The sequence below is a fragment of the Protopterus annectens genome, chromosome 10.part0, assembly GCF_019279795.1.
Source record: "Protopterus annectens isolate FY-2018-M chromosome 10.part0, PAN1.0, whole genome shotgun sequence".
In the NCBI taxonomy this organism is placed as follows: Eukaryota; Metazoa; Chordata; order Ceratodontiformes; family Protopteridae; genus Protopterus; species Protopterus annectens.
This window is the reverse complement of record NC_056744.1, coordinates 626,551,189-626,577,710: the sequence shown is the minus strand read 5'-3', so window position 1 is coordinate 626,577,710 and position 26,522 is coordinate 626,551,189. Positions and strand designations below refer to the sequence as shown.

Here is a 26,522-nt window from a genome sequence, read left to right as displayed (position 1 = left end):
TTTTACCCCCAGCTTCTGTGTATGACCAGATCAATCTCTCCAGAACAAATATCTTACTTAATATGTCCTTCTTTGTCCTTCTGCTTTTTGTAGGATTGTCAGGCACTTCAGTTTCCATACTGTTATCTTCTTTATGTAGTGCCACCGTCTTCTGTACTGGCTGTCACATCTCCTGTATAGTGCAGTGCTTCATTTTCTAGAAATGCCCTTGTATACACCCATATCTTCTCTGAAGCCTTTCTTACATTCTTTAATACAGCCAGTGTTGGTGTTGTTGCACTGCTAGACATAAATATCCATGCTTATTCGCCTTCACATTCCTGGTGATAATCCTCTGTTTACACTCTGACTACACTGTGCAGCTTATTTGCACTGGATGCTGCTTAAGTATTCTGTTCTGCTTTGGGATCTACAAGGTTGCATTTCTGGTTCCCTGTTGGGAGTAGCACCACTGATCCCCACCCACAGCCTGCCCTCTTCAGTGATGGGGTGCAGGTTTAGGTAGCTGGAGCAGTGCTACATTTCTGTCAAAGCACCGGACAGCGCTTTTCCAGTTCTTTTACAATGTGGATTAAAATGTTCTTGAGAATAAACATAGTGAAAGTAGCATGTAGTGAGAGCTAATGAAGGTAAATTTAAAGGCTGTCTTCTTCACAGAATGGTTGTGAAGCAAGATATATGTTCTACAACAAGATGTGATGGAAGAGAAAATGTTTTTGGATGCTTAATAGCAAGGATCAGTTGACTAAAGCAATAACTGAGTGTGTGAAACTGCTCAAGAAATTGCACTTGCCAAGACACAATAAGCTGCAGACGCATATAGCAGAAAACGGGAGGGACAAACTATCTTCAATGTTTAGTTCACTTTGCTCCCAATGTATGTTAGAGCAACCCTACAATACAAACCAATCATCCATCCCTGCTATTGCAGAATGTCCCAGTCTAGCCTCCTAAATGTACTGTGAGTCACGTACAAAGCATGTTTGTTCAGCCTTTAAAGTCATGGAGGATTCCAGGGATTCAATAATGACAGACACTGATGTTGCAGACCTCAGTCCTATTAGTAAATTTGTCCCAGCTTTCTATAGCCCTGCCTTACCGATTTGTCCACACAGCACTGTCTCATGCACACCAGGCCTCTCATCACTCACACGCAAACCTCATGTGCTGCTATTTAGCCCCTTCTAGCTCCCTTTACAATGTGTGACACTTTCAGGTAAACCAGTCTCCCTCAGCTGTGCAGTATTGTGTGTTCTTCCATTCTCTAATACCCATTTTATCCAAGTCAAGCCTATCTCAACACTCTGTATGTGGCAGGGGAAACTTTGCAGACCTCAAGCAGCTACTGTGAGTACTGCCTCATGTGCTGCAGTAATAAGGACCAGACTGGTTTGCAGTAGCATGAGATATGACACAAAGATGGATAACTCACCTACAAGAAATCCCACCATGATTACCTACATGAACATCTCTCCTCAGTCTGATGTGTCATGAAACACAAAATGCAATTAATAGTACCATAAATGCAATGGTTACATTAGCTGCCAACCACTTAGTCCAAGAAACATTGAAAAATACACATATGTTTGGGTGGACAAAGGCATATGGTCAGTAGTGAAATGTCCATAATGGTTGCATATACTGAGAAAGTTGAAAATAATTCAAAAAGTACAGTGGTATGCATTGTGTAAGGGGTATGACTATGGAAGCTGCAATGTCTGTCATTAGTGAAGAACTGCAATGCTAAGCAAATTGTCCGAATACCACATATTGTATGAATAACAGATCAAAAGTTGGAGGCAAATTTAGGAATTGAGTGTCAGCAGTGACATGTGAGTGTTATGCTGTTTACCATACTGTCTACAATCTAGCTTCTAGATATTTCATTGCATTCTCTGCCTGTTGCTAAATGCACCAGGGGAAATGAATGCAGGCTATAAATTCCATGTGTGTGTGTTGGGGATGCACAGGGCTGTCTATCAGGTATTTTCTTATGCCCTAGCATATCTCCACAGTTTATGCTAGTGTGAGTTAATTTGGCTTGTGGCACATGGCATTAAGACAGCACAGCTCAGATGAGCCGTAAACTGTTCTCTGGGATTTCCTTCCCTCAGCCTCTTCTTAGTGTCAGTCTGCATTTGTGTGACCTTTACAGTACTGCACAGCAGAAGGAGGCTTGTTTATCTGAAAGTGTCACAAATTGCAGTTGTTCCTGGAATGGCCCAGTAGTCGGGTGTATGTAACTCAGTCTCTTGTCTCTCGGCTTATGGAGTCATTGTTCTTATGCTCTGTGGGATTATAGACTTTGAAGTGTTGAGTGTTGGGGAATAGTAGTGGATCCAGGTTTAACACATATGATAGAGGCAATGAACTTCGAAGCTAAAATTAACAGATTGCATTAGACCAGGTAGGTGTCTGTGCTGGCTTTGCCTATGTTCCCTTTGTTTCCTGTAGATTTCTTCTTCTTCTGCATCATATCAAAATGATTTATGATTAGGTGGTTGGGTTGCTGCTTATACTACTTTCATAATCACTTGCACTCAACAGCTATATCAAAGAACTATATTTTAGACTGCCTTAGGAAAGAGCAAATCATTATTCACCTTGAATTAAGTATAACGTAAAAGGAAACTTGCTATACTGCCACAGATGTAACATTTATTCTTTCATTCTGTGATACCCATTTTATCCAAGTCAAGGTTGTGGAGGAATTACAGCCTATTCCAATACTCTGTACATGGCACTCTGTACTTGTCAGAGAAACTACTTCTGGACAGGATGCCAGTTTAATACACACATATGTGCAAACACTCACTCATGCACACACACACACACACACACACACACACACACACACACACACACACACACACACACACACACACACACACACAGACACACACACACACACACACACACACACACACACACACACACACACACACACACACACCTTGCAGACTTTAGGGCAGCTTACAGGATTAACAATTAACCTGTATTGTCTTTTCAGTAAGTAGATATCGACGGAGACAGTGAAAACCCACAAAATATAGGGAGATGTGTAGACTCAACACAGAACACACCACACCAAAGAACTAAACTGAAGAACCATGTCTTATAAGGAGGCATTATAATTACTGCATCATCATGCTACCCATCAATAAAAAAATATAGCACCAGCAATATTTATGTATAAAGCGATTGTCCACAAATAAGCACATTAACGATTCTTAAATTAAGCATACAGATTTTGACCTACATATATTCTGGAGGACAAAACTGAAGTAGCGTCACTGGACTGTGTACCAAGAAACATTATATAGCCTTTTGGAATGATATAGACATTGTATTACTCTCTCCAAAATGGATTTCTTTCATCAGATTGACCCCCCTGAATGTCAATTGCCATAGCACTGAGCTCCATAACGTTGAGTACCATAGCAGTGACACTCAAAAGGTTGGAATTTGAAATTAAAAAAAATGTTTTTGTTGGGGGGGGGCAAACCCCCCTGCTCCCCCCACACCCCCTGCTAAATATATTTACTAACTTTGAGATTGCACTACAGCAGGGAAAGAGCCAATTCCCCAATCTCTGCTGTTGAGCTATCACACAGTACAGGCTCCTCTTTATTCCAATACATCAACATTTCTGACATCAATGTATAAGGTTTGCCATCCTGAAAATCGACATGTATGTCCATCATCCTATTATCATAAACCCCACCAAAACATGTATCCTAAAACAGTTGTGTCCTTTATGAAATAAGATTTTATTATGATATTATTAAAGTAGCAGTTGAAAGCTGATATCCCCCTTTTTTAATTGAATGCTTTATTAATTTCATAATAAAATGTAAAACCAATGAACAAATATGAAATAAAATGAGATAATATAGCCACAATATCAACAGCACATAAAATGATCCTGCAGACAATTAACCAACTAATTATTTGCACTTCAGTATAGAGTCACTCCCTTCCCCTTCTTGGAATTTTCTATCCCAACCTGGCACTATAAAGTGTGAGCTCAAAAGCCCCAGCCACTGCTCTTCATATTTGTGGTAATACCACTGAGTGTCCCATCTTTTTGTAAGACAACAATGTCCTCCCAATAAGGTGTATCAGGAGAGGCTAGAGGGAACATATCCTCTGGATGTAGGAATCTTTCACACCCTAGCTAACTGTGTCTTCAAAGCACTCCCCAGGATCCATAATACAGCTACTGATGCTAACATTTTATTATTTCCTTTAACTACACTCAAAATCCCAAACTTCCTGTTATAATTGAGAGAAATCCTCATAGTTTCCTGCATCAGAGAGAAGAATGGCTCTTAATAAGTCTTTGCCCATCATCAGTCTCAATGATATATCTCTTTTTCTGGTAGGAACTGTGCCATGTCAACAGCCAAAGCTTATTTACTTATATTTGGTAATCCCCATCATCTTAACCATTTAGGGACCTAAAAACTTTTAACTTGTATCCAGTCTCTTTCTTCCTTCAATGCCTACTCATTCAGCATGTTCTGCACCTGCTCAGTCTCAGGTTCATAGGTGTGTATTAGGCTAATGCCCCTGGAGCCTTTAAAAAAATTGCCCAGGCACCATGCCACCTGATGTTAGTTCACAGTGCCCCTATCCAATAGGGCAACTGGAATGATCCCTGGAGTGAACTTTCTGTTACCCAGCCGCTCGACAAGATTTCTCTTGGAGAGGACCAATGAAGTGCTCTGCTTGACATGAATGGGAAGCTTATTCTAGAGTATGGACAGTCTTTGGGAGATTAACCTGTCCCCTCAGCATATTCTGTTAATTGTGGTAATGAGGTTGTGATCTTAGGAGGGTGTGGCACGGGCAGATTGGGATTTCTTTAGATGTAGCATTTCAAGTAGGGCTGGGTCAGACATGGCTTTGTAAGTCAAGCAGAGATCATCTCTACGTAGTCAGAACAGCTAAAGTTTCTTGAGTCTGTCCATGTAGGGCATGTGTTTAAGGCCTAGGATCCTTTTTGTGAAGTACTTTTGTGGCCTCTCTAGCTGTTGTAGGTGTCTGGTCAGGTACATGCCAAACGGTGTGTTATATTCGATGACTGGTCTAATGTGGGATGAATAGAGAGGAATGATGACCTCTTTCTTCCTGGATGAGAAACCTTTGGTTATAAGATGTACAACGTAGAAGGACTTTCTGACCACAGTGGCAATGTGGTGGTCAAAGGTGAGGTGGCTGTCAACCTGGGTGCCCAGATCACTTATGGCACCTTCAGTGTTCAGTGGGCTCCCATCAATGTGGTAATTCATGGGAACTGAGTTTTTTTCCAAAGGGGATGATAACGCATTTTTTGGCATTAAGCTTCAGGCCATCATTCCGACACCAGTCATTGGTCTCAGAGAGGCCCTTTTGTAAGATGTCTGCATCACTTGGGGAATTGATAATGACTCCTCGCTTGTAGTCATCAGTGAACTTGGTCAGCCAAAGTCCTTCTGTGTTGGCCTGGACTTCTGAGAAGTAGATGCCAAACAGGAGAGGGACCAGGAGCAAGCCATGTGGGACTCCACTTTTGACTGGTCGACAGTCTGTCTTGGAATCCGCAACTTTCACTCTGTGTTTCCTGTCTGTGAGCCAATTTTCAACCAATCTAGTGATGTAAGGACTGATGCCTAGTTTGTTGAGTTTATCAATGATACCTGAGTGGGGAATGGTATCAAAGGCCTTGGCCAGGTTGAAGTAGGCTGTATTCACTGCCTTACCCTCAACCACAGCCTTGGTGACTGCCTTGAATAAATCAACCACATTAAGCAGGCAGGATCTCCCCTTGACAAAGCCAAACTGTGTGGGGTCAAGAGTTTGAGATTGTCTATATCTTTAAGCAGGACCATGATGATGCGCTCCATAGCTTTGCATAACAGACTCATCAGGCTAATGGGACAATAGTTGCCAGGGTCTGTAGCTGCTCCCCCTTTATGGAGTGGGATGACTGTAGCAGTGTGCCATTCATTAGGGACAAAGCCTGAGGTACGACTGTGATTGAACAGTGCACACAGATGTGATGCCAGTTCATTTTGTAGCTCATGTAGGATGCAGCTAGAGATATTGTCAGGTCCCATGGATGTTGTATTCTTGGTTTTGGACAATGCAGCTTTTACCTGTGCTGCAGAAATGGTGGGTACCAGGCTTTCTTCTGGTATTGTGATAGGGCCGTTGGGGGAGAGAGAGGGGTAAAGTTGGCACTTAATCTGTCGGCCAGTATGTTGGCTATATCTGTTGGCTCGGTATAGGAGGTGCCATTGTGCAATAACTCAAAGCAAATTTGGGTATTGCCTTTGAGGCTTTTGATATAGCTATAGAAGGCTTTGTGGTTGTTTTTGGTGTCAGCTGCAATTCTGCCTTCATAGCTGGCTTTAGAGGATTTGATAAGGAATCTCAGCTTTTTGTTGAGACTGATAAGGGAGATTTTCCAGTCTTGTGACTTCATTTTTTTCTGCAACAGTTTCTTTCTTCTGTTGTAGAGTTTATTGATGGCTGGGTCCACCAGATTGTCTTCTTTTTTTGGAGGAGAGTGTCTTAGTTCTATTTGGTATGGCAAGGTCTATGCATTTGTGTACATGCTCATACAGTGCATTGGTGTATGATTCAGCAGTCATGCAGCTATTTTCCATTGGTGTGGGTGCCGAAAAGTTAGCCACCTCTGTTTTTAGGAGCCCAGAGTCAGCTTTAGAGAAGTTTTTCATGGTGGTCACCTCAGTGGGCAGTGCAGGTGAGATGGAGATTTCCATGGTGATCAGTTTGTGGTCAGATTTAACCAGAAAGGAATTGACTATAGGTGTGGTCTCCCATGTTGGTTATAACCAGGTCAAGGATGTTGCTTCCTCTAGTGGGGGTCAGAATAAGCTGGTCCAGGGCATTGGAACTGATAAATTCCAGAAAATGTTGGGCCTGTACATTGGTACTTGAATAGTTTTCCCAGTTGATGGAAGGGTAGTTGAAGTCATCTAGTATGAGAGTATTGGGTTGGACCTTGATAAATTCCAGCATGCTTAGGAACTTGGAGTGAGAGTCTAGGGACATGTTTGTGGTTCTGTAGCAGGCTATGACTTATATTGCCATCTTACCCAGTGTTAGTTGTACCTGAAGTATTTTGGATGCATTGTACTGGGCTACCAGTCTAGAGGTGAGCGTATCCTTTAAGAATATGGGGACACCACCACCTTTGGAGCTTCCAGCTGTATTCTGGGGATGAAAGGTATGGAATGAGTTGTAGCCTGGGAGCGCAGGAGTGCTTTCTGCCTCTTTAAACCAGGTCTCCGTTACAGCACAGATGTTGACATTCTTCATCTAACTTGTCTGTCAAATAAATCTGGGAGACAGTGAACCATATAGATAATGTGAGGGAGGATCATTGTACTTATTATATGAATCTTTCCAGATATTGTGTCAAGTTCCATAACCTTTCTATCCCAGGTACCCTTCAACTTCAATAATAACCAGTTCAAATTCTCCTTATAGGTGTCCTTCAAAGTTGTTCCATCTGCCAAGCCCAAATATCTAGGATATTGAACTGAATTTAATCCTCCATAGTCATCTACTCCCTGCTTTCCCAACCTTTTAACAAACATGGTCTGGTTTACTGCTTATCAACAGAAAACCATCAGTGAACAGTAGAACGGAACTCTCACTTCCTGACTGATTGGCATCCTGTTGCAGAATCTGTCTGACTTTAACTGCCAATTCCTCCATCACCAAGAGTAGCAATAAGGGGGGATGTCTCCCCATTTTTATTACCAGTTGTGCACATTTCAATCAAGCCTATTCATTTAGGTTCATAGGTTCATACTAGGCTATCTGCCCTGGGGCAATTATAAGCCTAGCCCGATTCTATATGGCTTATGCCACCCCTTGATTTGAGTATACTGTGCCCTTTTTAAGGTTTAGTTTACTGTGCCTCTGTCCAATAGTGACACGGGAGTAATCCCTGGGACAAACCTACGATCCCCCATCCACTTATCGAGATTCTTCTTGAAGAGATTCAGTGAGGTGCTTTGCCTCACATGAACTGGAATTCTATTCCAGAGCAAAGGGAGCCTCTGGGTTATGAACGTGTCCCTCCAGCAAGTTCTATTTATTTCTGTGCTGAGGTTCAAGTCCCTCGAGCGTGTGGCTCTAAGGGATTTAGATTTACTGAGGTGGAGCATGTCCATTAATTCTGGATTTGACATAGCTTTGTATGTCAGGCATAGATCGCTTCGAAGTAGGCGGTATGCAACTGAGTAGAGCTGGAGTTTTTTTAACCGAGCAGCATATGGCATCTGTTTGAGACCCTTGATCCTCTTGGTGAGATACTTTTGGGGTCTTTCTAATTGCTGCAGGTGTCGGGTAAGGTACATCCAAAAAGGGGCATTGTATTCTATGATGGGCCTGATGAGGGATGAATAAAGGGGCACGATTACCTCTCTTGATCTAGATGTGAAACCCTTCATGATGAGGTGAGCTATGTAGAAGGTCTTTCTAACCACTTTGGCAATGTGGTTTTCAAAGGACAGATTGCTATCAACTTGGGTCCCCAGGTCCCTAATAACTTTCTCTGTACTTAATGGTTTTCCGCCTATGTGGTAATTTGTGGGCACATTGTTTTTGCCAAAGGGTATGACTATACATTTTTTGGCATTTAGCTTTAAACCATGGTGCTGGCACCAGTTATCTGTCTCTGTGAGACCTTTTTGAAGGATGTTTGTGTCAGCTGGAGAGTTGATTATGGCGCCCAGTTTGCAGTCGTCTGCGAGCTTGGTGAGCCATAGTCCTCCCACGTTTGTCTGTACCTCGGAAAAGTATATACCGAACAAGAGTGGTCCCAGGACTGAACCCTGTGGGATGCCACTTGTGACCAGTTTCGAGTCTGACATGGCTCCAGCAACTCTCACTCTGTGGGTTCTGTCTTTGAGCCAGTTTGCGACCCATCTTGTGACATAGGGGTTTATATTTAAGCTGGATAGCTTATCTATGATGCCCGAGTGGGGTATTGTGTCAAATGCCTTTACAAGGTCCAGATAGGCTGTGTGGACTACCTTCCCTTCATCTATGGCTTTGGTGACTGTTTCAAAGAAGTCAACCAGGTTCAAAAGGCAGGATCTGCCCTTGACAAAGCCGAACTGGGTAGGATCTAGTGTCTGTAGGTCCCCAATGTCTTTGTTTATGAGCTCCATGATGATCCTCTCCATAGCCTTGCAGACTAAGCTAGTCAGGCTTATGGGGCGATAGTTTCCAGGGTCCGTAGAGGCTCCACCTTTGTGGAGTGGAACCACTGTTGCTGTACGCCATTCTGTGGGCACATATCCTGTAGTGAGGCTGAGATTGTATAGCTGTTTTATTTGAGGGATTAGTTCCTCTTGTAGTTCATGTAGGACGCAACCTGGGACGCCATCTGGTCCCATGGAAGCAGTGTTTTTTGCTTTGGAGAGGGCAGCCTTCACCTGAGCATCTGAGATGTTTTGGAGGCAGCCCTCTGCTGGGATAGATACTTGCTCTTTTGGGGGGGAGGGGGGGGGGAGAAGTTTGCACTGAACCTGTCTGCCAGGATATTGGTGATGTCTGTGGGTTCAGTATATTTTTTTGTCATTTAGAATCAACTCAGAACAAGTCTGGGAGTTGCATCCCAGGTTTCTAACATAACTGAAAAAAGCCTTATGATTGTCTTTGGTGTCCTGTTCAATTTTTCTCTCGAAGCTGGCCTTGGAGGATTTTATGAGGGATCATAATTTTTTGCTAGTACTGATCAGAGATGCCTTCCCTATTAGGGATTTTGCTCTATCATGTAGTAGCATCCTCCTTCTGTTGTACAGTTTATTTATGGCAGGGGTCCACCAGACTGGACGCCTGCCTTTGGATGATTGGGTCTTGGTTTTGTTTGGGATAGCATGATCCATGCATTCCTGGAGATGTCTGTAAAATGCATTTATATAGGATTCTGCAGTTTGGGCTGTAGTTTCCACTGGCCCTGGGGCCTTGAAGGATTCCACTTCGGTTTTGAGAAGTGAGAAGTTCACTTTTGAGAAGTTTTTCACTGTGGTTTTCTGGGCTGGGGGTGGCGTCGGGATGTGGACATCCAGTGAAATTAATTTATGGTCTGATCTTACCAATGAGGGATATACTTCTGGTGTGGAGCATAGAGTCCCCATGTTGGTAATGATCATGTCTAGTATGTTGTCCCCTCTTGTGGGAGTGGTGACTAGTTGTTCCATAGCATTTGAGTTTATAATTTCCAGGAATCTTTGGGCTAAGGTGCTGGGGCTTGAGTAGTGCTCCCAGTCAATGTTTGGGTAGTTGAAGTCGCCCAATATAATGGTGTACGGAGAGATCTTCATGTTCTCTAATGTTCTCAGGAAGGCCGAATGGGATTCCTGACTTTTAGAGGGTGGTCTGTAGGATGCTATAAACTGAAAAGCAGTCTTGCCCACTGTTAGTTGCACATGGATGGTCTCCGATACTTCGTGCAATGCCACTAACCTGGAGGTGTGGATATCCTTGATAAATATGGAAACTCCCCCTCCTTTTGTGGTTCAGTCCGGGTTTTGGTGCCGAAAAGCATGATACGAGGTATAGCCTGGTAGTGCTGGGGTGCTCTCTGGAGCCTTGAACCAGGTTTCTGTCACTGCACAGATATCGATGTTCTCCATACTGAGGAGAGCTTCGAGTGCGTGCATCTTGAGGTTAAGACTTCTGGCATTTAGCAGCATTACCCTTAGTTTCCTGTTCCTTGTGATGTCTATGGGGGTGGGTTTGACTTTTGAGCCTTGCCAAAAAAAGGCATAATGGGGGTGGCAAGAGCCTTTGCCAATATCCGAAAGCCCAGTGGTGACAGGTGCAAGCCATCCCTAGTGAAGCAACGTGGCTTGTCGAGCATGTCATCCCAGGCTGACAGACACTGGATCCCCTTTGAATGACACCAAAATTTTAGCCAATTGTTAAAATCGATCATTTTGTCTTTGTACTGTGGCATCATTCTAGGTGAGGGTAAGATGCTGCTCAAGGTCAGGGTCATACCAGCCTGGGCTACATGATCAGAGAGCTCCTCTATGTCTCTTTTCATGTAGTCCAGGGAGGTACGTCTCTGGTCATTCACACCAGCATGTACAATGACTGAGTCATATTTGTATTTGCTTTGGAGTGACCTGAGTGCTTGCGTTATGTGTCGGATCCTAGCACCCGACAGGCAGCTCACCGTGACCTTCTCTTTATAAAGCCTGGTGAGCGGGACGTCAGTGTGTCTGACAATAGAGTCACCTATAACAAGAGTATCAGGTGTGATATTCAGCCTTAAGGGCTGTGGCTGCTTGGCACACTGACTTTGTGGGTTATGTGTTGTGTGTGTTTTGTTTTGAGGTAGCGTTTGCTTGGATGTCTGCTTTGGAGGTCTCTGTTGCTTAGGTAGATTTTTATTTAGACCCTCCGAGTATGTTTTTGTGTATTTATGTGTTTGGTTCGCTGATGTGGTGGGACTATGTGATACTGGAATTGTGTTGTGTGAGGTTACCTTCTCCTCCTGACTGGTTACACCAGTTTTGAGATGAGAGAGCTCAGCCTCCAGTTTGGCTAAATAGTTGCATCTCTCACATATATTTGAACCTGTTTGGAGGAGGAGAGGGTTGTCCATGTACATGAGACAGTTGTAACATTGCCTCAAAATTCCCAGATTCACCAGCTGGACTGGAGAGGAAACCATTGACTGACCTTTGGACATGCTAGAGTAATATAGGGAAATTGAATTTAAGACAGACCAATAGAGGACAGGGTAATCATAGAGAGTATAAGAGTAAGTAGTGCTTATGGTTTAATAGTGCTAACTTGTAGGATTACTTAATTGGACCAGTGAAGGGTCTTAGAATGAGAATATGGTGTTTAAATTGAGAGATAGAGCAGTTCTAAGGGAAAAAGTGAAGAGCAGACTTTGTGGAGCCAGGAATAGTTTAAACCCAATTAGGTGGCGCTGCCCGCTGTTGCGCTATGCTCAAAAATGTGCAAAACCGCGCAAAAGAGGGTTTTAAGAGAGGAAGATGAAGGAGTTTTGGAATTGACCCAAAATGGCCAATAAAACTACAGTTTCAAGTCAGTAACCACTCCCACAGGGGTAGGCAGGCTGCTCAATGTTTTTCACTGCCACTGATCAACAGAGAGACTTTCCTTTAGCCCAAGCAAAAAATGGCCTCACAGAAACTTACAAACAGTTCAAGAACAGCAAGCCTGTAACTGAACTTTTTTAAATCTCAGAAAAGTGGAAAAAAGCAAGATTTTTTTTTGTTTTTTTGTTTTTTCAGAGATAGCAGAGATTAACAAGTATCAACAAGTTATAACAGTGCAGTAAATGACCCCACACAAGAGTACTAGGCCAAAGACAGATAAAATGAAAGTTTTGAGAAAAAAACGATTTTAAAAATAAGTGCAAACAGGAAATTCAGTAAACAGCTCTAGGTTGTGCTCTAAATACAGTTACTAATACAGAAATCAAATTTAACAAGCCAGAAAATGCTCAAAATAGGCTGCTATGCAGAAAAACTTAGCAAATAAACAGAGGAAAAGTACTTAAAGTCTCAAAAGTGGCTCCTTTCTTCTCTCAGCGTTTTCTCCTCTTGGTGGGTGCTTCACCAACAGCCAACTAGCATGAAAAGACGCCACAACCACAAGGCAACCAGGTTTTAAGAGAGGAAGATGAAGGAGTTTTGGAATTGACCCAAAATGGCCAATAAAACTACAGTTTCAAGTCAGTAACCACTCCCACAGGGGCAGGCAGGATGCTCAATGTTTTTCACTGCCACTGATCAACAGAGAGACTTTCCTTTAGCCCAAGCAAAAAATGGCCTCACAGAAACTTACAAACAGTTCAAGAACAGCAAGCCTGTAACTGAACTTTTTTAAATCTCAGAAAAGTGGGAAAAAGGCAAGATGTTTTTTGTTTTTTTGTTTTTTCAGAGATAGCAGAGGTTAACAAGTATCAACAAGTTATAACAGTGCAGTAAATGACCCCACACAAGAGTGCTAGGCCAAAGACAGATAAAATGCAAGTTTTGAGAAAAAAACTATTTTAAAAATAAGTGCAAACAGGAAATTTAGTAAACAGGGTGCTAAAGCATGAGTAGGAATTATACATGTGATTTCTGGCTATGATATGAAGAATGTGAAGGAATACTTAAATAAACATTTATTGCCCACTTTCATGTATTATTAACTGTGTGGTGTTCTTTACCATGGTATGCCACAGTGCTGTGCAAAATATTTACTGATTTTCTGTTGTCTGATTTCCCTAAACTGCATATAATTTGATGATACCAAAAATAATAACTCCAGGGCACGCATAAATCTAAAACACAGAGATAGTACATTCTCCCATAAAACCACCTTCTATAATCCTAAATAACTATACATTAAGAATAAATAAAAAGTACAGCTTCTAAGAAACAACAAAGGGTTGGGGATGAATGTTGGAAGGGTGCTAAAGCATGAGTAGGAATTATACATGTGATTTCTGGCTATGATATGAAGAATGTGAAGGAATACTTAAAAAAAAAAACAGTTCCAGAAGGATGGACGTTTTGCCTGTCTGTGGAAGGAAGAAGGATTAATCACGGAGTAGTAAGACAAAGACGTCAAGCTATTGATAGTAAGAGGAGTGTTAAAGAGTTGTTTAGAATGAAACTGAAGGAGAGCAATGGAGAGGTAGAAAGAAAGTAGTAGTGAATGAGATGATGTTTCAAACAGTACTGAAGGAGGATGCATGGGGGTAAGGGAGGGGTTAGGCATTGGAGAGGTGTAAAAGAATAAATTCTGTTGGCTGTCAGAGAATGACAGGGAGAGAGTGAAGGAGAAATGTTGAGGAGTGGAGTAGGTATAAGAAAATAATTATAATACATAAAAAGTATAAAGGAGAAGAGAACAGGGGTGCTAAATGTGTATGTATATGTGTGATTTTAACAGTTATTGAATGATGAAATAATTTTGGTGGTATTAAATTAAAAAAAGGGCAAAGAAGTGACATGTTAACTCATATTACATTTACATTTGATTTGGAAAACTGCACTGAATCACAATAAATCTCTTTAATTTTTCCATGCATATCTGAAAAAGCAGATAAATTGATAGGCATGTAAACTTTTTATGTACTGCAGTTTGATAACGAGAAATTTTTGATTGCTGCTATGCCCATCTTCATTTTAAACCCAGAAAGAGATACACTAGCTATTTACATAAATATATATGTATGATAATTTTACTGCAACCAAAATTTTAGAGGCAAAAAGTAACAATTTTACAAACAAGATAGCGAATAAAGCTTTTTGCGTGTTACAGCATCATACATAATATGTACTTATATTATACAGAGAATTAAAATAGCCAGTAAGAAATAATTTCAAAATAATACATTTACTTTCAGCTGGATTTTTGACACGTTAAAATATATGAGTGAAAGCAAATTGTAGAGTGACAGTTGTGTGATTATGAAAAACCTGCACATTCTACAGTCCTAATTGTGAATGCAAAGGAGTGTGTGCAATTGACAATAATACTTTAATGACAGGGAATATTAGCAGTATCATCGCATAAAAGATGAGAAACATCTTCAAAATTGACAAACGTTATAGTTGGGCTGTGTACATAATATTGCTGGAAGGGTCATTAAAATCTGACTGGAATATTTTGCTTATTATTTTAATGGCATTACTTTAGTATTCATACCTAGAGGAACTCAATTTCTTAGACCTTTTCATAGGTTGATTTTCACATTGTTTAATACATGGGATATCAGTATGTAATTGATAATAATGTAGTTATATAATTTTGTTTTTTTTTTTCCTAAGGAAACTGTCTAGTATGGAATACTTGGATTTGTCTAGCAATAACCTCACACAAATCCCTGCTGGTCTGCCTCGGAATATTGTAATTTTGCATCTGGAAAAAAATGCAATAAAATCTATTCCTAAGGGAGTCTTAACCCAGATTAGAAACCTTGAATATTTACTACTTCAAAACAACAAAATAAAGGCTAAAGATATTCACCCTTTATCTTTTCTTGGGCTAAAGAAATTGCACACTGTTCACTTGTATAACAATATGTTAGAAAGAATTCCCAGTGGACTACCACGGAGGGCGAAGACACTAATGCTTCTACATAACCAGATCACAGAAATTGCCCGTGATGACTTTAGCACAACCTATGTACTGATGGAGCTCAATCTGAGTTACAATAAAATCACAAGCCACAAAATCCATAAAGAGGCCTTCCGCAAACTAAGAATGCTAGAATCTTTAGATCTTTCAGGAAACAATTTAGACAGAATACCAGGAGGACTTCCACAGAATCTGCAAATCTTAAAACTGAAGGAAAATGACATCAGCATAATTCCTCCAGGCAGTCTATCAAAACTAACAAAACTGAAAGAACTATATCTGAGCAACAACAAACTAAAACAGAGGTCATTTCATCCTGGAACATGGAAGGACCTCAGGAGCCTGCAGGTAAGCCACAGGATTATGTCCATGAGTATGTGTGTATGTATGTATGAGAGAATGATCATTAAATGGGAAAGATGATGCAACTGGTTTAAAGTAAAGAAAGATATAGATAGATAGATAGATAGATAGATAGATAGATAGATAGATAGATAGATAGATAGATAGATAGATAGATAGATAGATAGATATAGATAGATAGATAGATAGATATAGATAGATAGATAGATAGATAGATAGATAGATAGATAGATAGATAGATATGCTGGCATAATGAGACAATTTGTTATGCATGTGTTAGCATAATTTTTAAATTGAGTCTATATATGCTGGTGGGATGACACCACTTTTCAGGCATATATTAGTATCATTTTTAAATGAAACTTGTATATGCTGGTGTACTGAGACCACTTTTGGGGTACTTGTTTGTATATTTTTAAAAAGTAAGTCTGTATGTGCTGATGCACTGAAGCCTCTTTTCATGCATATGTTAGTATAACATGTTGGATAGCATGTCACTCTTATAAATAAAAGCTTTTATCATAAGACTATCACTGTGAAGTTTTCCCAGTGAGTGCAAATCTAGTTCACATGGCTTGTAAAATGAAAACAAAATGAGAAGCTTTGCTGTAATTTAAAAATTCATTTTTGTTAATAGAAATTAACAGACTGCAAGACCAAGTAAGAATTACAAGCACTTTATATTTGGAAAAAAAATGATTTATTTGATACTTTATTTACCATTAAAATTCAGAGGAATTTCTGCTTGATGGCTGCTGACCAGCATCAGAAATATCAGAATGAGGCTGAAAGGTTGTAGTATGTCTGGCTGCGGTGACTGGCAGTTGCGGATTTTTACACACTGTGGCATAGTGTTGAAAAGATGAACAGCTGATAGGTTAAGTTCAGACCTGTATGACATAATGCCAGGCAGTCCACTCATCTGAAATAGTTTTTGTTTTTCTTCAGATTTTGATGTATCATTCTGTGTATTCTTATTATTTACAAATCATTGTATGTGTAATGCCTCTTTGCTGTTATTTTCACTGCTAAGCCAGAATTTGGACTGAAAAGGATTAATAGACCAACCACCCTCCCAGTTAACAAATTGCAAAATAAATAAACAAATAAAAGAGGGTAGCAGACTGTTGCTGTTGCTTAAAAATTCTTTTTTTATGTGTAATTCCCCTCTGCAATTATCTTGACAGCTCAGCAATGGGCCAGGGTCATAGCTGAAAAGGTTAAGTATACCAGTTGCCACATTGCAAAAAAAAATAAAGTAGAGTGGCAGGTGGCGGTTGTCATGGTTACTGATGGGATGCAGCCCCAGCAGGGGTTGTGATACAGTGCCATGGAGAAAATGGGCAGAAATATTTAAGATACTACTTTATGGTGATATAATCCAACAAAACTTTATTTATTCATCAGGATAGTGTGGGCATAGATAGAATGCTTGGTGCAGAAAGTGTAGAGAGGCATTCACAATTTGCAATAATGTACTACAGCATAATGGAAGTCAATGCTGTGAGTATAGTCTCCCTTGTAATTAAGCACATATTGTAGGTGGTGTTGCCTGGCCACAGCAGCTCTCCTGTGCAGGGTCACATACATTCTTTTGAGGAGCACTTTCCATGGGGTGGGGTGGGGTGGCGTAGTCAAATTCTGCTGTTGTTGGATGATGTTCAGTGGATCTGGAAAATATGCAGTATTACATCTGAGGAACAGTGGCAGATTATAATAGGGATAATTTGGGTTGCCACCCAGGTCCAGAGCTCCAGAGGTGGCAACTTTGAACAGGGGCACCTCTGGCTGTTTTCTCCTTATTTTGTATATGTATACATTTTTTATATGAAGAAATACTGCATGGCAACTGCAAAGATTAAGAATAGTTCTGGTATTATTTATCTGGCATTTTGCTTGTGGCATGACTTTTATGTAGGTAAAACATTGAGACCCTTTAAAACAACATATTGGTGAACATTTAAGTGATATTTAATGTAAATGTATGTCTAATGCTTTATATAAGCATATTTTAACACAAAAATGTGCTACATTTACTTACATGGATATTGATAACATTGAAACCCAGGATGATAATAGATTTTTTGATAAAATTTTATTTAATAAAGAACATATGTGGATTGTACAACTGAGTTTTTATCCAGGATGTAATGAATATTTCAGTTAATGCATTTTGTGTGCTTTTAATGCTTCATTTTAAGCTTTACCCTTTAAATAAAGGGGTGGTAAGATTGTTTTACTATTCCATACGTTTATATATAGATACAAATTTTCAGTGGCATGTTTAGAGTGACTGAAGAGGGCAGGGTTATCTACTGTTTTTTTTGTCTGTCTTTGTCCTCTTCACGCTTCTTTTTCCTTGTCTTTTTGCCATAATAAATGATTTGGATTTTTTTTTTTGGGGGGGAGGTATTTAGATTTACTTAGCACAGAAGTTTTTGTGCAAATTTTGGTGCAAGGATTAGGAATCACCTAACAGTGGCTTAAGCTGGCTTCCTTATTTCCAAAAGGATTTTGGCACAACACCTCCGTATGCTTTAGGATGGCTGTACACCCCCCCTTAAGTAATATAACCATCTGCAGAGATAAAACAGTTTGTGTGTAAGGGAAGTAATGTTTGGTGAGTTCTAATCTTACAAATACCTGACACATTTATTTAGGTTCATAGGTTCATAGGTTGATACTAGGCTATCTGCCCTAGGGCATTTATAAGCCTAGCCAGAGTGTGTTTGGCTTTCGCCACCCTTTTAGATTAGTTGACTGTGTCTCTGTATAGTAGGTCACAGAAGGTAGCCCTTTTAAGGTTAGTTTACTGTACTTCTGTCAAGCAGGGACACAGAAGAGATTCCAGGGGTAAACTTACGATCTCCCATCCATTCGTCAAGATTTCTCTTGAAGAGGGTCAGTAAGGGGCTCTGCCTAACATGGATTGGGATTTTGTTCCAGAGTGAGGGGAGCCTGTAGGATATGAATCTGTCCCTCCAGCATGTCCTATTTATTTCTGTGCTGAGGTTCAAGTCCCTGGAGCATGTAGCTCTAAGGGATTTGGATGTCCTGAGGTGAAGCATGTCCATTAATTCTGGGTTGGACATGGCCTTATATGTCAGACACAGATCGCCTCTGAGTAGGCGGTATGCAACTGAGTAGAGCTGGAGTTTCTTTAGCCGAACTACATAGGGCATCTGTTTGAGCCCCTTGATCCTCTTGGTGAGATACTTTTGGGGTCTTTCCAGTTGCTGCAGGTGTCGGGTAAGGTACATCCCAAATGGGGCATTGTATTCAATTATGGGCCTGATAAGTGATGAGTAGAGGGACACAATGACCTCTCCTGATCTAGATGTGAACCCTTTCGTGATAAGGTGGGCTATATAGAAGGTCTTTCTAACCACTTTGGCAACGTGATTGTCAAAGGAGAGATTGCTATCTACTTGGGTCCCCAAGTCCCTAATTACTTCTTCTGTACTTAATGGATTACCACCTATGTGGTAATTTGTGGGCACTTTGTTTTTCCCAAAGGGGATGACTATGCACTTTTTGGCATTTAGCTTTAGGCCATGGCTTTGGCACCAGTTATCCGTCTCTGTGAGACCTTTTTGGAGGATGCTTGTGTCAGCCGGAGAGTCTATTACGGCACCCAGTTTGCAGTCATCTGCAAACTTGGTCAGCCATAGTCCACCCGTGTTAGCCTGTACCTCTGAGAAATATATACCGAACAAGAGAGGTCCCAGGACTGAGCCTTGTGGGACGCCACTTGTAACTGGTTTAGAGTCTGACATGGGACCTGCTATTCTGACCATGTGGGTTCTATCCCTGAGCCAGTTTGCAACCCATCTTGTGACATAGGGGTTGATATTTAAGCTGGTGAGCTTATTTATGATGCCCGAGTGGGGTATTGTGTCAAAGGCTTTTGCGAAGTCCAGGTAGGCTGTGTGGACTACCTTCCCTTCATCTTTGGCTTTGGTAACTGTTTCAAAGAAGTCGACCAGGTTCAAGAGGCAAGATTTGCCCTTAACAAAGCCAAATTGGGTAGGATCCAGTGTCTGGAGGTTTCCAATGTCTTTGTTTATGATTTCCATGATGATACGCTCCATAGCTTTGCAGACCAGGCTAGTCAGGCTTATAGGGCGATAGTTTTCAGGGTCTGTTGTGGCACCACCTTTGTGGAGTGGGACCACTGTTGCTGTACGCCGTTCCTTGGGTACATATCCTGTAGTAAGGCTGAGATTGAACAGTGACTTTATATGAGGGTTTAGTTCTTCTTGGAGCTCATGTAAGACGCAGCCCAGGACACCGTCTGGTCCCATTGATGCTGTGTTTTTTTGCTTTGGAGAGGGCAGCTCTCACCTGTGCATCTGTGATTTCAGGAAGGCTACACTCTGTTGGGATAGACATTTGCTCTTTTGGGGGGGGGGGAGAAGTTTGCACTGAACCTTTCTGCCAGGATGTTGGCAATGTCTGTGGGTTCAGTGTATTTTTTGTCATTTTGAACTAACTCAGAGCATATCTGGGAGTTGCCTCCCAGGTTTCTGACATAACTAAAGAAGGCCTTGTGATTATCTTTAGTGTCTTGTGCAATTTTTCTTTCGATGCTGGCCTTAGAGGATTTTATGAGGGATCGTAGTTCCTTGCTAGTACTGATCAGAGATGCCTTCCCTTTATGGGATTTTGATCTATCATGTAGTAGCTTTCTGAAAACAATTAAATAAAGACCAAAAGTAAACAAAATCAGAGGCCCCTTGTCGGAAGAAACAGCTCCACAGATAGATCCTTAACGCAATTTTATTAACAGAATAAAACACAGCGTTTTCGCCACAATCATATGCAGCTTCATCAGAGGTAAAAAGTAATCTGCCAGTAAAAGACACTACATAAATATCCTGAAACCAGGAAGTGACAAAAACCAACTTCCTAGAGTTCAACAAAGTTGCTTATTGTGATAAAACATAAAAATGCCTTTACTATCACATGCTGCAACCAATTTAAAACATTGTGCAGACAACCAACTCACATGTTAAAAATTTTAAAATTATACAAAATATAATGAAAAATGCAACTTCCTTTAACCACATAAGAAACATGCTGCAATAGACATCTATATTTTTATCTTAATAATTTGTTAATAAAAATATGTGTATAATACATAACCACAACTAAGAGCTAAATCAAAAGTCAGCCTAACCTCCAATATATAAGTTGTTACTAAATGATGTCCCTATTGTGTATCAGTATAAAGTACTGATATCATAAACAACTGTAACAGTGCAATCCAAGAACACTTTTATAGTCTATGAACACATCCTAAACTGTGCATACCTTCAACTCATCAAGATACCTATAATTGGTATATTTTGCACAAGTTAGTTTATCTAAGATAACTTCTTAGTTTCAATACCGGTGCAATATTACAATTACTGTTCAGTCCAGGATGTCTAAATGCATCCAGACGCAACTGCCATTCTAATTCCCGATTCTCCAATATTAGTGAGAATGGGCCACCCCTAGCCTTTAATGGTACATGGTCAATGGCCATGAAGTGGAAACCATGGCCTGGATTTGTTTCAACATGCTTTGCCAAAGCGTTCTCACTCCTTCCATTCCTAATGGCATAAAGATGTTCGTACATCCGATCTCGGACCCTACGGTCCGTCTTTCCGATGTAGAACGCTTGGCAACAGTCACACATAGCTATGTATATGATAGATTTACTCTCACAGTTTAAAGGGAAGCGTATGAGGTATTTTTTATCCCTCACTACAAATGTTTCACCTGTTTTTACTCTGTTACAAAACTTACAAAAACCACATTGCTGCATCCCTCTCTTTTTGTTAAATATGTATTGTGATGTATCCCTTTGTAACATTTCCTTGAGATTGTTGGATCTTCTAAAAATGAACCTAGGTGTACTACCTAACTTTTCAGTCAGATAAGAATTCGAGTTTATGAAATGCCAGTTCTTACGTATTATGGCTAAAATTCCTTTTGTATAGCTTATTTATGGCCAGGGTCCACCAAACAGGTCTCCTGCCTTTGGAGGAGTGAGTCTTTGTTTTATTTGGGATAGCATGCTCCATGCATTCCTGTAGGTGTCCATAGAATGCTTTTGTAAAGGATTCTGCATTTTGGGCCGTATTTTCCACTGGCCCGGGGGCTTTGAAGGATTCCACCTCGGTTTTGAGAAGTGTGAAGTTTGCTTTTGAGAAGTTCTTCACCGTGGTTTCCTTGGCTAGGGGTGGGGACAGAATATGGATGTCCAATGAGATTTGTTTATGGTCTGATCTTACCAATGAGGGGTATACCTCTGGTGTGGAACATAGAGACCCCATGTTGGTGATGACCAGATCCAATATGTTTTCCCCTCTTGTGGGAGTGGTGACTAGTTGTTCCATAGCATTTGAGTTTATAAATTCTAGGAACCGTTGGGCGAGGGTGTTTGGGCTTGAGTAGTTTTCCCAATCAATGTTTGGGTAGTTGAAGTCACCCAATATAATGGTGTTTGGAGAGACCTTCATATTCTCCAGTGTTCTCAGGAAAGCCGAGTGAGGTTCCTGTGTTTGGGAGGGTGGTCTGTAACAGGCTACAAACTGAAATGCAGTTTTGCCCACTGTTAGTTGCACATGGATGGTCTCAGATGCTTCGTGCAGTGCCACTAACCTGGAGGTGTGGGTATCTTTGATAAATATGGATACTCCCCCTCCTTTTGTGGTTTAGTCCGAGTTTTGGGGCCGGAACGCATGGTATGAAGTATAACTTGTTAGTGCTGGGGTGCTCTCGGGAGCCTTGAACCAGGTTTCTGTTACTGCACAAATATCGATATTCTCCATACTGAGGAGAGTCTCGAGTGCATGCATCTTGAGGTTTAGACTTCTGGCGTTGAGCAGCATTACCCTTAGTTTTTTTTTCTTTGTGTTGTCTATGGAGGTGGGTTTGTCTTTTGAGCTTTGCCTAAAAAAGGCACTATGGGGGAGGCAAGAGCCTTTGCCAGTATTTGAAAACCCAGGGGTGACAGGTGCAAGCCGTCCCTAGCGAAGCAACGTGGCTTGTCGAGCATGTCATCCCAGGATGACAGACACTGGATCCCCTTTGAATGACACCAATACTTTAGCCAATTGTTAAAATTGATAATTTTGTCTTTATACTGTGGCATCATTCTTGGTGAGGGTAAGATGCTACTCAAGGTCAGGGTCATACCGGCCTGAGCTACATGATCAAAGAGCTCCTCTACGTCTTTTTTCATGTAGTCCAGGGAGGTACATCTCAGGTCATTCACACAAGCATGGACAATGACAGAGTCATATTTGTACTTGCTTTGGAGTGACCTGAGTGCTTGTGTTATGTGGCGGATCCTGGCACCCGACAGGCAGCTTACAGTGACCTTCTCCTTGTTCAGCCTGGTGAGTGGGACGTCAGTGTGTCTGAGAATAGAGTCACCTATTACAAGTGTATTAGGTGTGTTGTTTAGCCTTAAGGGCTATGACTTTGTGGCCCACTGACTTTGTGAGCTATGTGCTACGTGGGTATTGTTTCATGGTAGGGGTTGCTTGGATGTCTGCTTTGGAGGTCTCTGCTGCTTAGGCAGATTTTTATTTAGAGCCTCTGAGTATGTTTTTGTGTGTTTATGTGTTTGGTTTGCTGATCTATGTGAGACTGGATTTGTGGTGTGTGCAGTTACCTTCTCCTCCTGACAGGCTGTGCCAGTACTGGGCTGAGAGAGCTTAGCCTCCAGTTTGGCTATATAGTTGCATCTCTCACATATATTTGAGCTTGTTGGGAGGAGGAGAGGGTGGTCTGTATACATAACACAGTTGTAACATTGCCTCAAGATTCCCAGATTCACCAGCTGGACTGGAGAGTAAACCCGAAATTGACCTTTGGACATGCCTGAATAATATAGGGAACTACTTATTGACTGATCAGAAAGAAACAATAGGGGGCAAGTGCTTAAAAGGAGTATAAGAGGATGTAGTGCTTAAGTTTATTTGTGTTTACCTATGAGATTACTTATACGAGCAAGTGCAGGGCTTTAGAATGAAAATAGAGTGCTTATTTTGAGATTTTAGAGCAGTTCTAAGGGAAAAAGTGAGGAGCAGACTTTGTGGAGCCGGGAATAGTTTAAACCTGTTTAAGCGGCGCTGCCCGACGCTGCTCTGTGCGCTAGACCGCACAAAAAGACAGTTGCGGGGTTTTAATAGAGAGAGAGATCAAGGAGTTTGGAATTGACCCAAAATGGCCAATAAAACTACAGCTTCTAGGCAGTAACCACACCTACAGGAACAGGCAGGCTGCTCAGTGTTGACCACTGCCACTGGTGAACACAGAGACTTCCCTTTAGCCCAAGCAAGCACTGGCCTCCAAGAAGCTTACAAACAGTTCAGAACAGCAAATCTGTAACTGAACTTTCTTAAATTTCAGAAAATGGGAAAAAAGCAAGATTTTTTTTTGTTTGTTTTAGTTTAAAGGTAGCAGAGATACACAAGTAGCAAACTAGTCAGAACAGTGCAATAAATGACCCCACACATGAGTGCTAGGCCAGAGTCAGGTAAAATGCAATTTTAAGAAAAAAAAACAATTTTAAATTAAGTGCAACACAGGAAATGCAGTAAACAGGCTCTAGATGTGTTCTAAATACTGTTTCTAATACAAATATCAACTTTAGCAAGCCGGAAAATGCCGAAAAGTAGGCGGCAAAGCAGTAACTTTAAACAAAAAATCAGAAGAAAATACTTAAAATCTCAAAAGTGGCTCCTTTCTTCTCTCAGCATTTTCTCCCCTTGGTAGGTGCTTCAGCAACAATTATCAAGCCTGGAAAGATGCCAAAACCACGAGGCAGCAGGGTTTTAAGAGAGAGAGATCAAGGAGTTTGGAATTGACCCAAAATGGCCAATAAAACTACAGCTTCTAGGCAGTAACCACTCCTACAGGGACAGGCAGGCTGTTCAGTGTTAACCACTGCCACTGGTGAACACAGAGACTTCCCTTTGGCCCAAGCAAGCACTGGCCTCCAAGAAACTTACAAACAGTTCAGAACAGCAAATCTGTAACTGAACTTTCTTAAATTTCAGAAGGTGGGGAAAAAAGGAAGATTTTTTTTTGTTTGTTTTAGTTTAAAGGTAGCAGAGATACACAAGTAGCAAACTAGTCAGAACAGTGCAATAAATGACCCCACACATGAGTGCTAGGCCAGAGACAGGTAAAATGCAATTTTAAGAAAAAAAAACAATTTTAAATTTAGTGCAACACAGGAAATGCAGTAAACAGGCTCTAGATGTGTTCTAAATACTGTTTCTAATACAAATATCAACTTTAGCAAGCTGGAAAATGCCGAAAAGTAGGCGGCAAAGCAGTAATTTTAAAGAAAAAATCAGAAGAAAATACTTAAAATCTCAAAAGTGGCTCCTTTCTTCTCTCAGCATTTTCTCCCCTTGGTAGGTGCTTCAGCAACAACTATCAAGCCTGGAAAGATGCCAAAACCACGAGGCAGCAGGATTTTAAGAGAGAGAGATCAAGGAGTTTGGAATTGACCCAAAATGGCCAATAAAACTACAGCTTCTAGGTAGTAACCACTCCTACAGGAACAGGCAGGCTGCTCAGTGTTAACCACTGCCACTGGTGAACACAGAGACTTCCCTTTAGCCCAAGCAAGCACTGGCCTCCAAGAAGCTTACAAACAGTTCAGAACAGCAAATCTGTAGCTGAACTTTCTTAAATTTCAGAAAGTGGGAAAAAAGCAAGATTTTTTTTGTTTTGTTTTAGTTTAAAGGTAGCAGAGATACACAAGTAGCAAACTAGTCAGAACAGTGCAATAAATGACCCCACACATGAGTGCTAGGCCAGAGTCAGGTAAAATGCAATTTTAAGAAAAAAACAATTTTAAATTAAGTGCAACACAGGAAATGCAGTAAACAGGCTCTAGATGTGTTCTAAATACTGTTTCTAATACAAATATCAACTTTAGCAAGCCGGAAAATGCCGAAAAGTAGGCGGCAAAGCAGTAATTTTAAACAAAAAAATCAGAAGAAAATACTTAAAATCTCAAAAGTGGCTCCTTTCTTCTCTCAGCATTTTCTCCCCTTGGTAGGTGCTTCAGCAACAATTATCAAGCCTGGAAAGATGCCAAAACCACGAGGCAGCAGGGTTTTAAGAGAGAGAGATCAAGGAGTTTGGAATTGACCCAAAATGGCCAATAAAACTACAGCTTCTAGGCAGTAACCACTCCTACAGGGACAGGCAGGCTGCTCAGTGTTAACCACTGCCACTGGTGAACACAGAGACTTCCCTTTAGCCCAAGCAAGCACTGGCCTCCAAGAAGCTTACAAACAGTTCAGAACAGCAAATCTGTAACTGAACTTTCTTAAATTTCAGAAAGTGGGAAAAAAGCAAGATTTTTTGTTTGTTTTAGTTTAAAGGTAGCAGAGATACACAAGTAGCAAACTAGTCAGAACAGTGCAATAAATGACCCCACACATGAGTGCTAGGCCAGAGTCAGGTAAAATGCAATTTTAAGAAAAAAACAATTTTAAATTAAGTGCAACACAGGAAATGCAGTAAACAGGCTCTAGATGTGTTCTAAATACTGTTTATAATACGAATATCAACTTTAGCAAGCTGGAAAATGCCAAAACGTAGGTAGCAAAGCAGTAATTTTAAACAAAAAAATCAGAAGAAAATACTTAAAATCTCAAAAGTGGCTCCTTTCTTCTCTCAGCATTTTCTCCCCTTGGTAGGTGCTTCAGCAACAACTATCAAGCCTGGAAAGATGCCAAAACCACGAGGCAGCAGGGTTTTAAGAGAGAGATCAAGGAGTTTGGAATTGACCCAAAATGGCCAATAAAACTACAGCTTCTAGGCAGTAACCACTCCTACAGGGACAGGCAGGCTGCTCAGTGTTAACCACTGCCACTGGTGAACACAGAGACTTCCCTTTAGCCCAAGCAAGCACTGGCCTCCAAGAAACTTACAAACAGTTCAGAACAGCAAATCTGTAACTGAACTTTCTTAAATTTCAGAAAGTGGGA

General features: G+C 41.0%; 1 protein-coding gene across 1 annotated transcript in view; it reads left to right on the top strand.

Moving 5' to 3' along the window:
• The window catches only part of PODN (podocan), an 829,411-nt gene that overhangs the window by 521,931 nt on the left and 280,958 nt on the right, over positions 1-26,522 (top strand). The window contains exon 8 of the mRNA XM_044085452.1: positions 14,838-15,495. Coding sequence (XP_043941387.1) covers positions 14,838-15,495 — 658 coding nt within the window. The remainder of the gene's footprint in view (positions 1-14,837; positions 15,496-26,522) is intronic.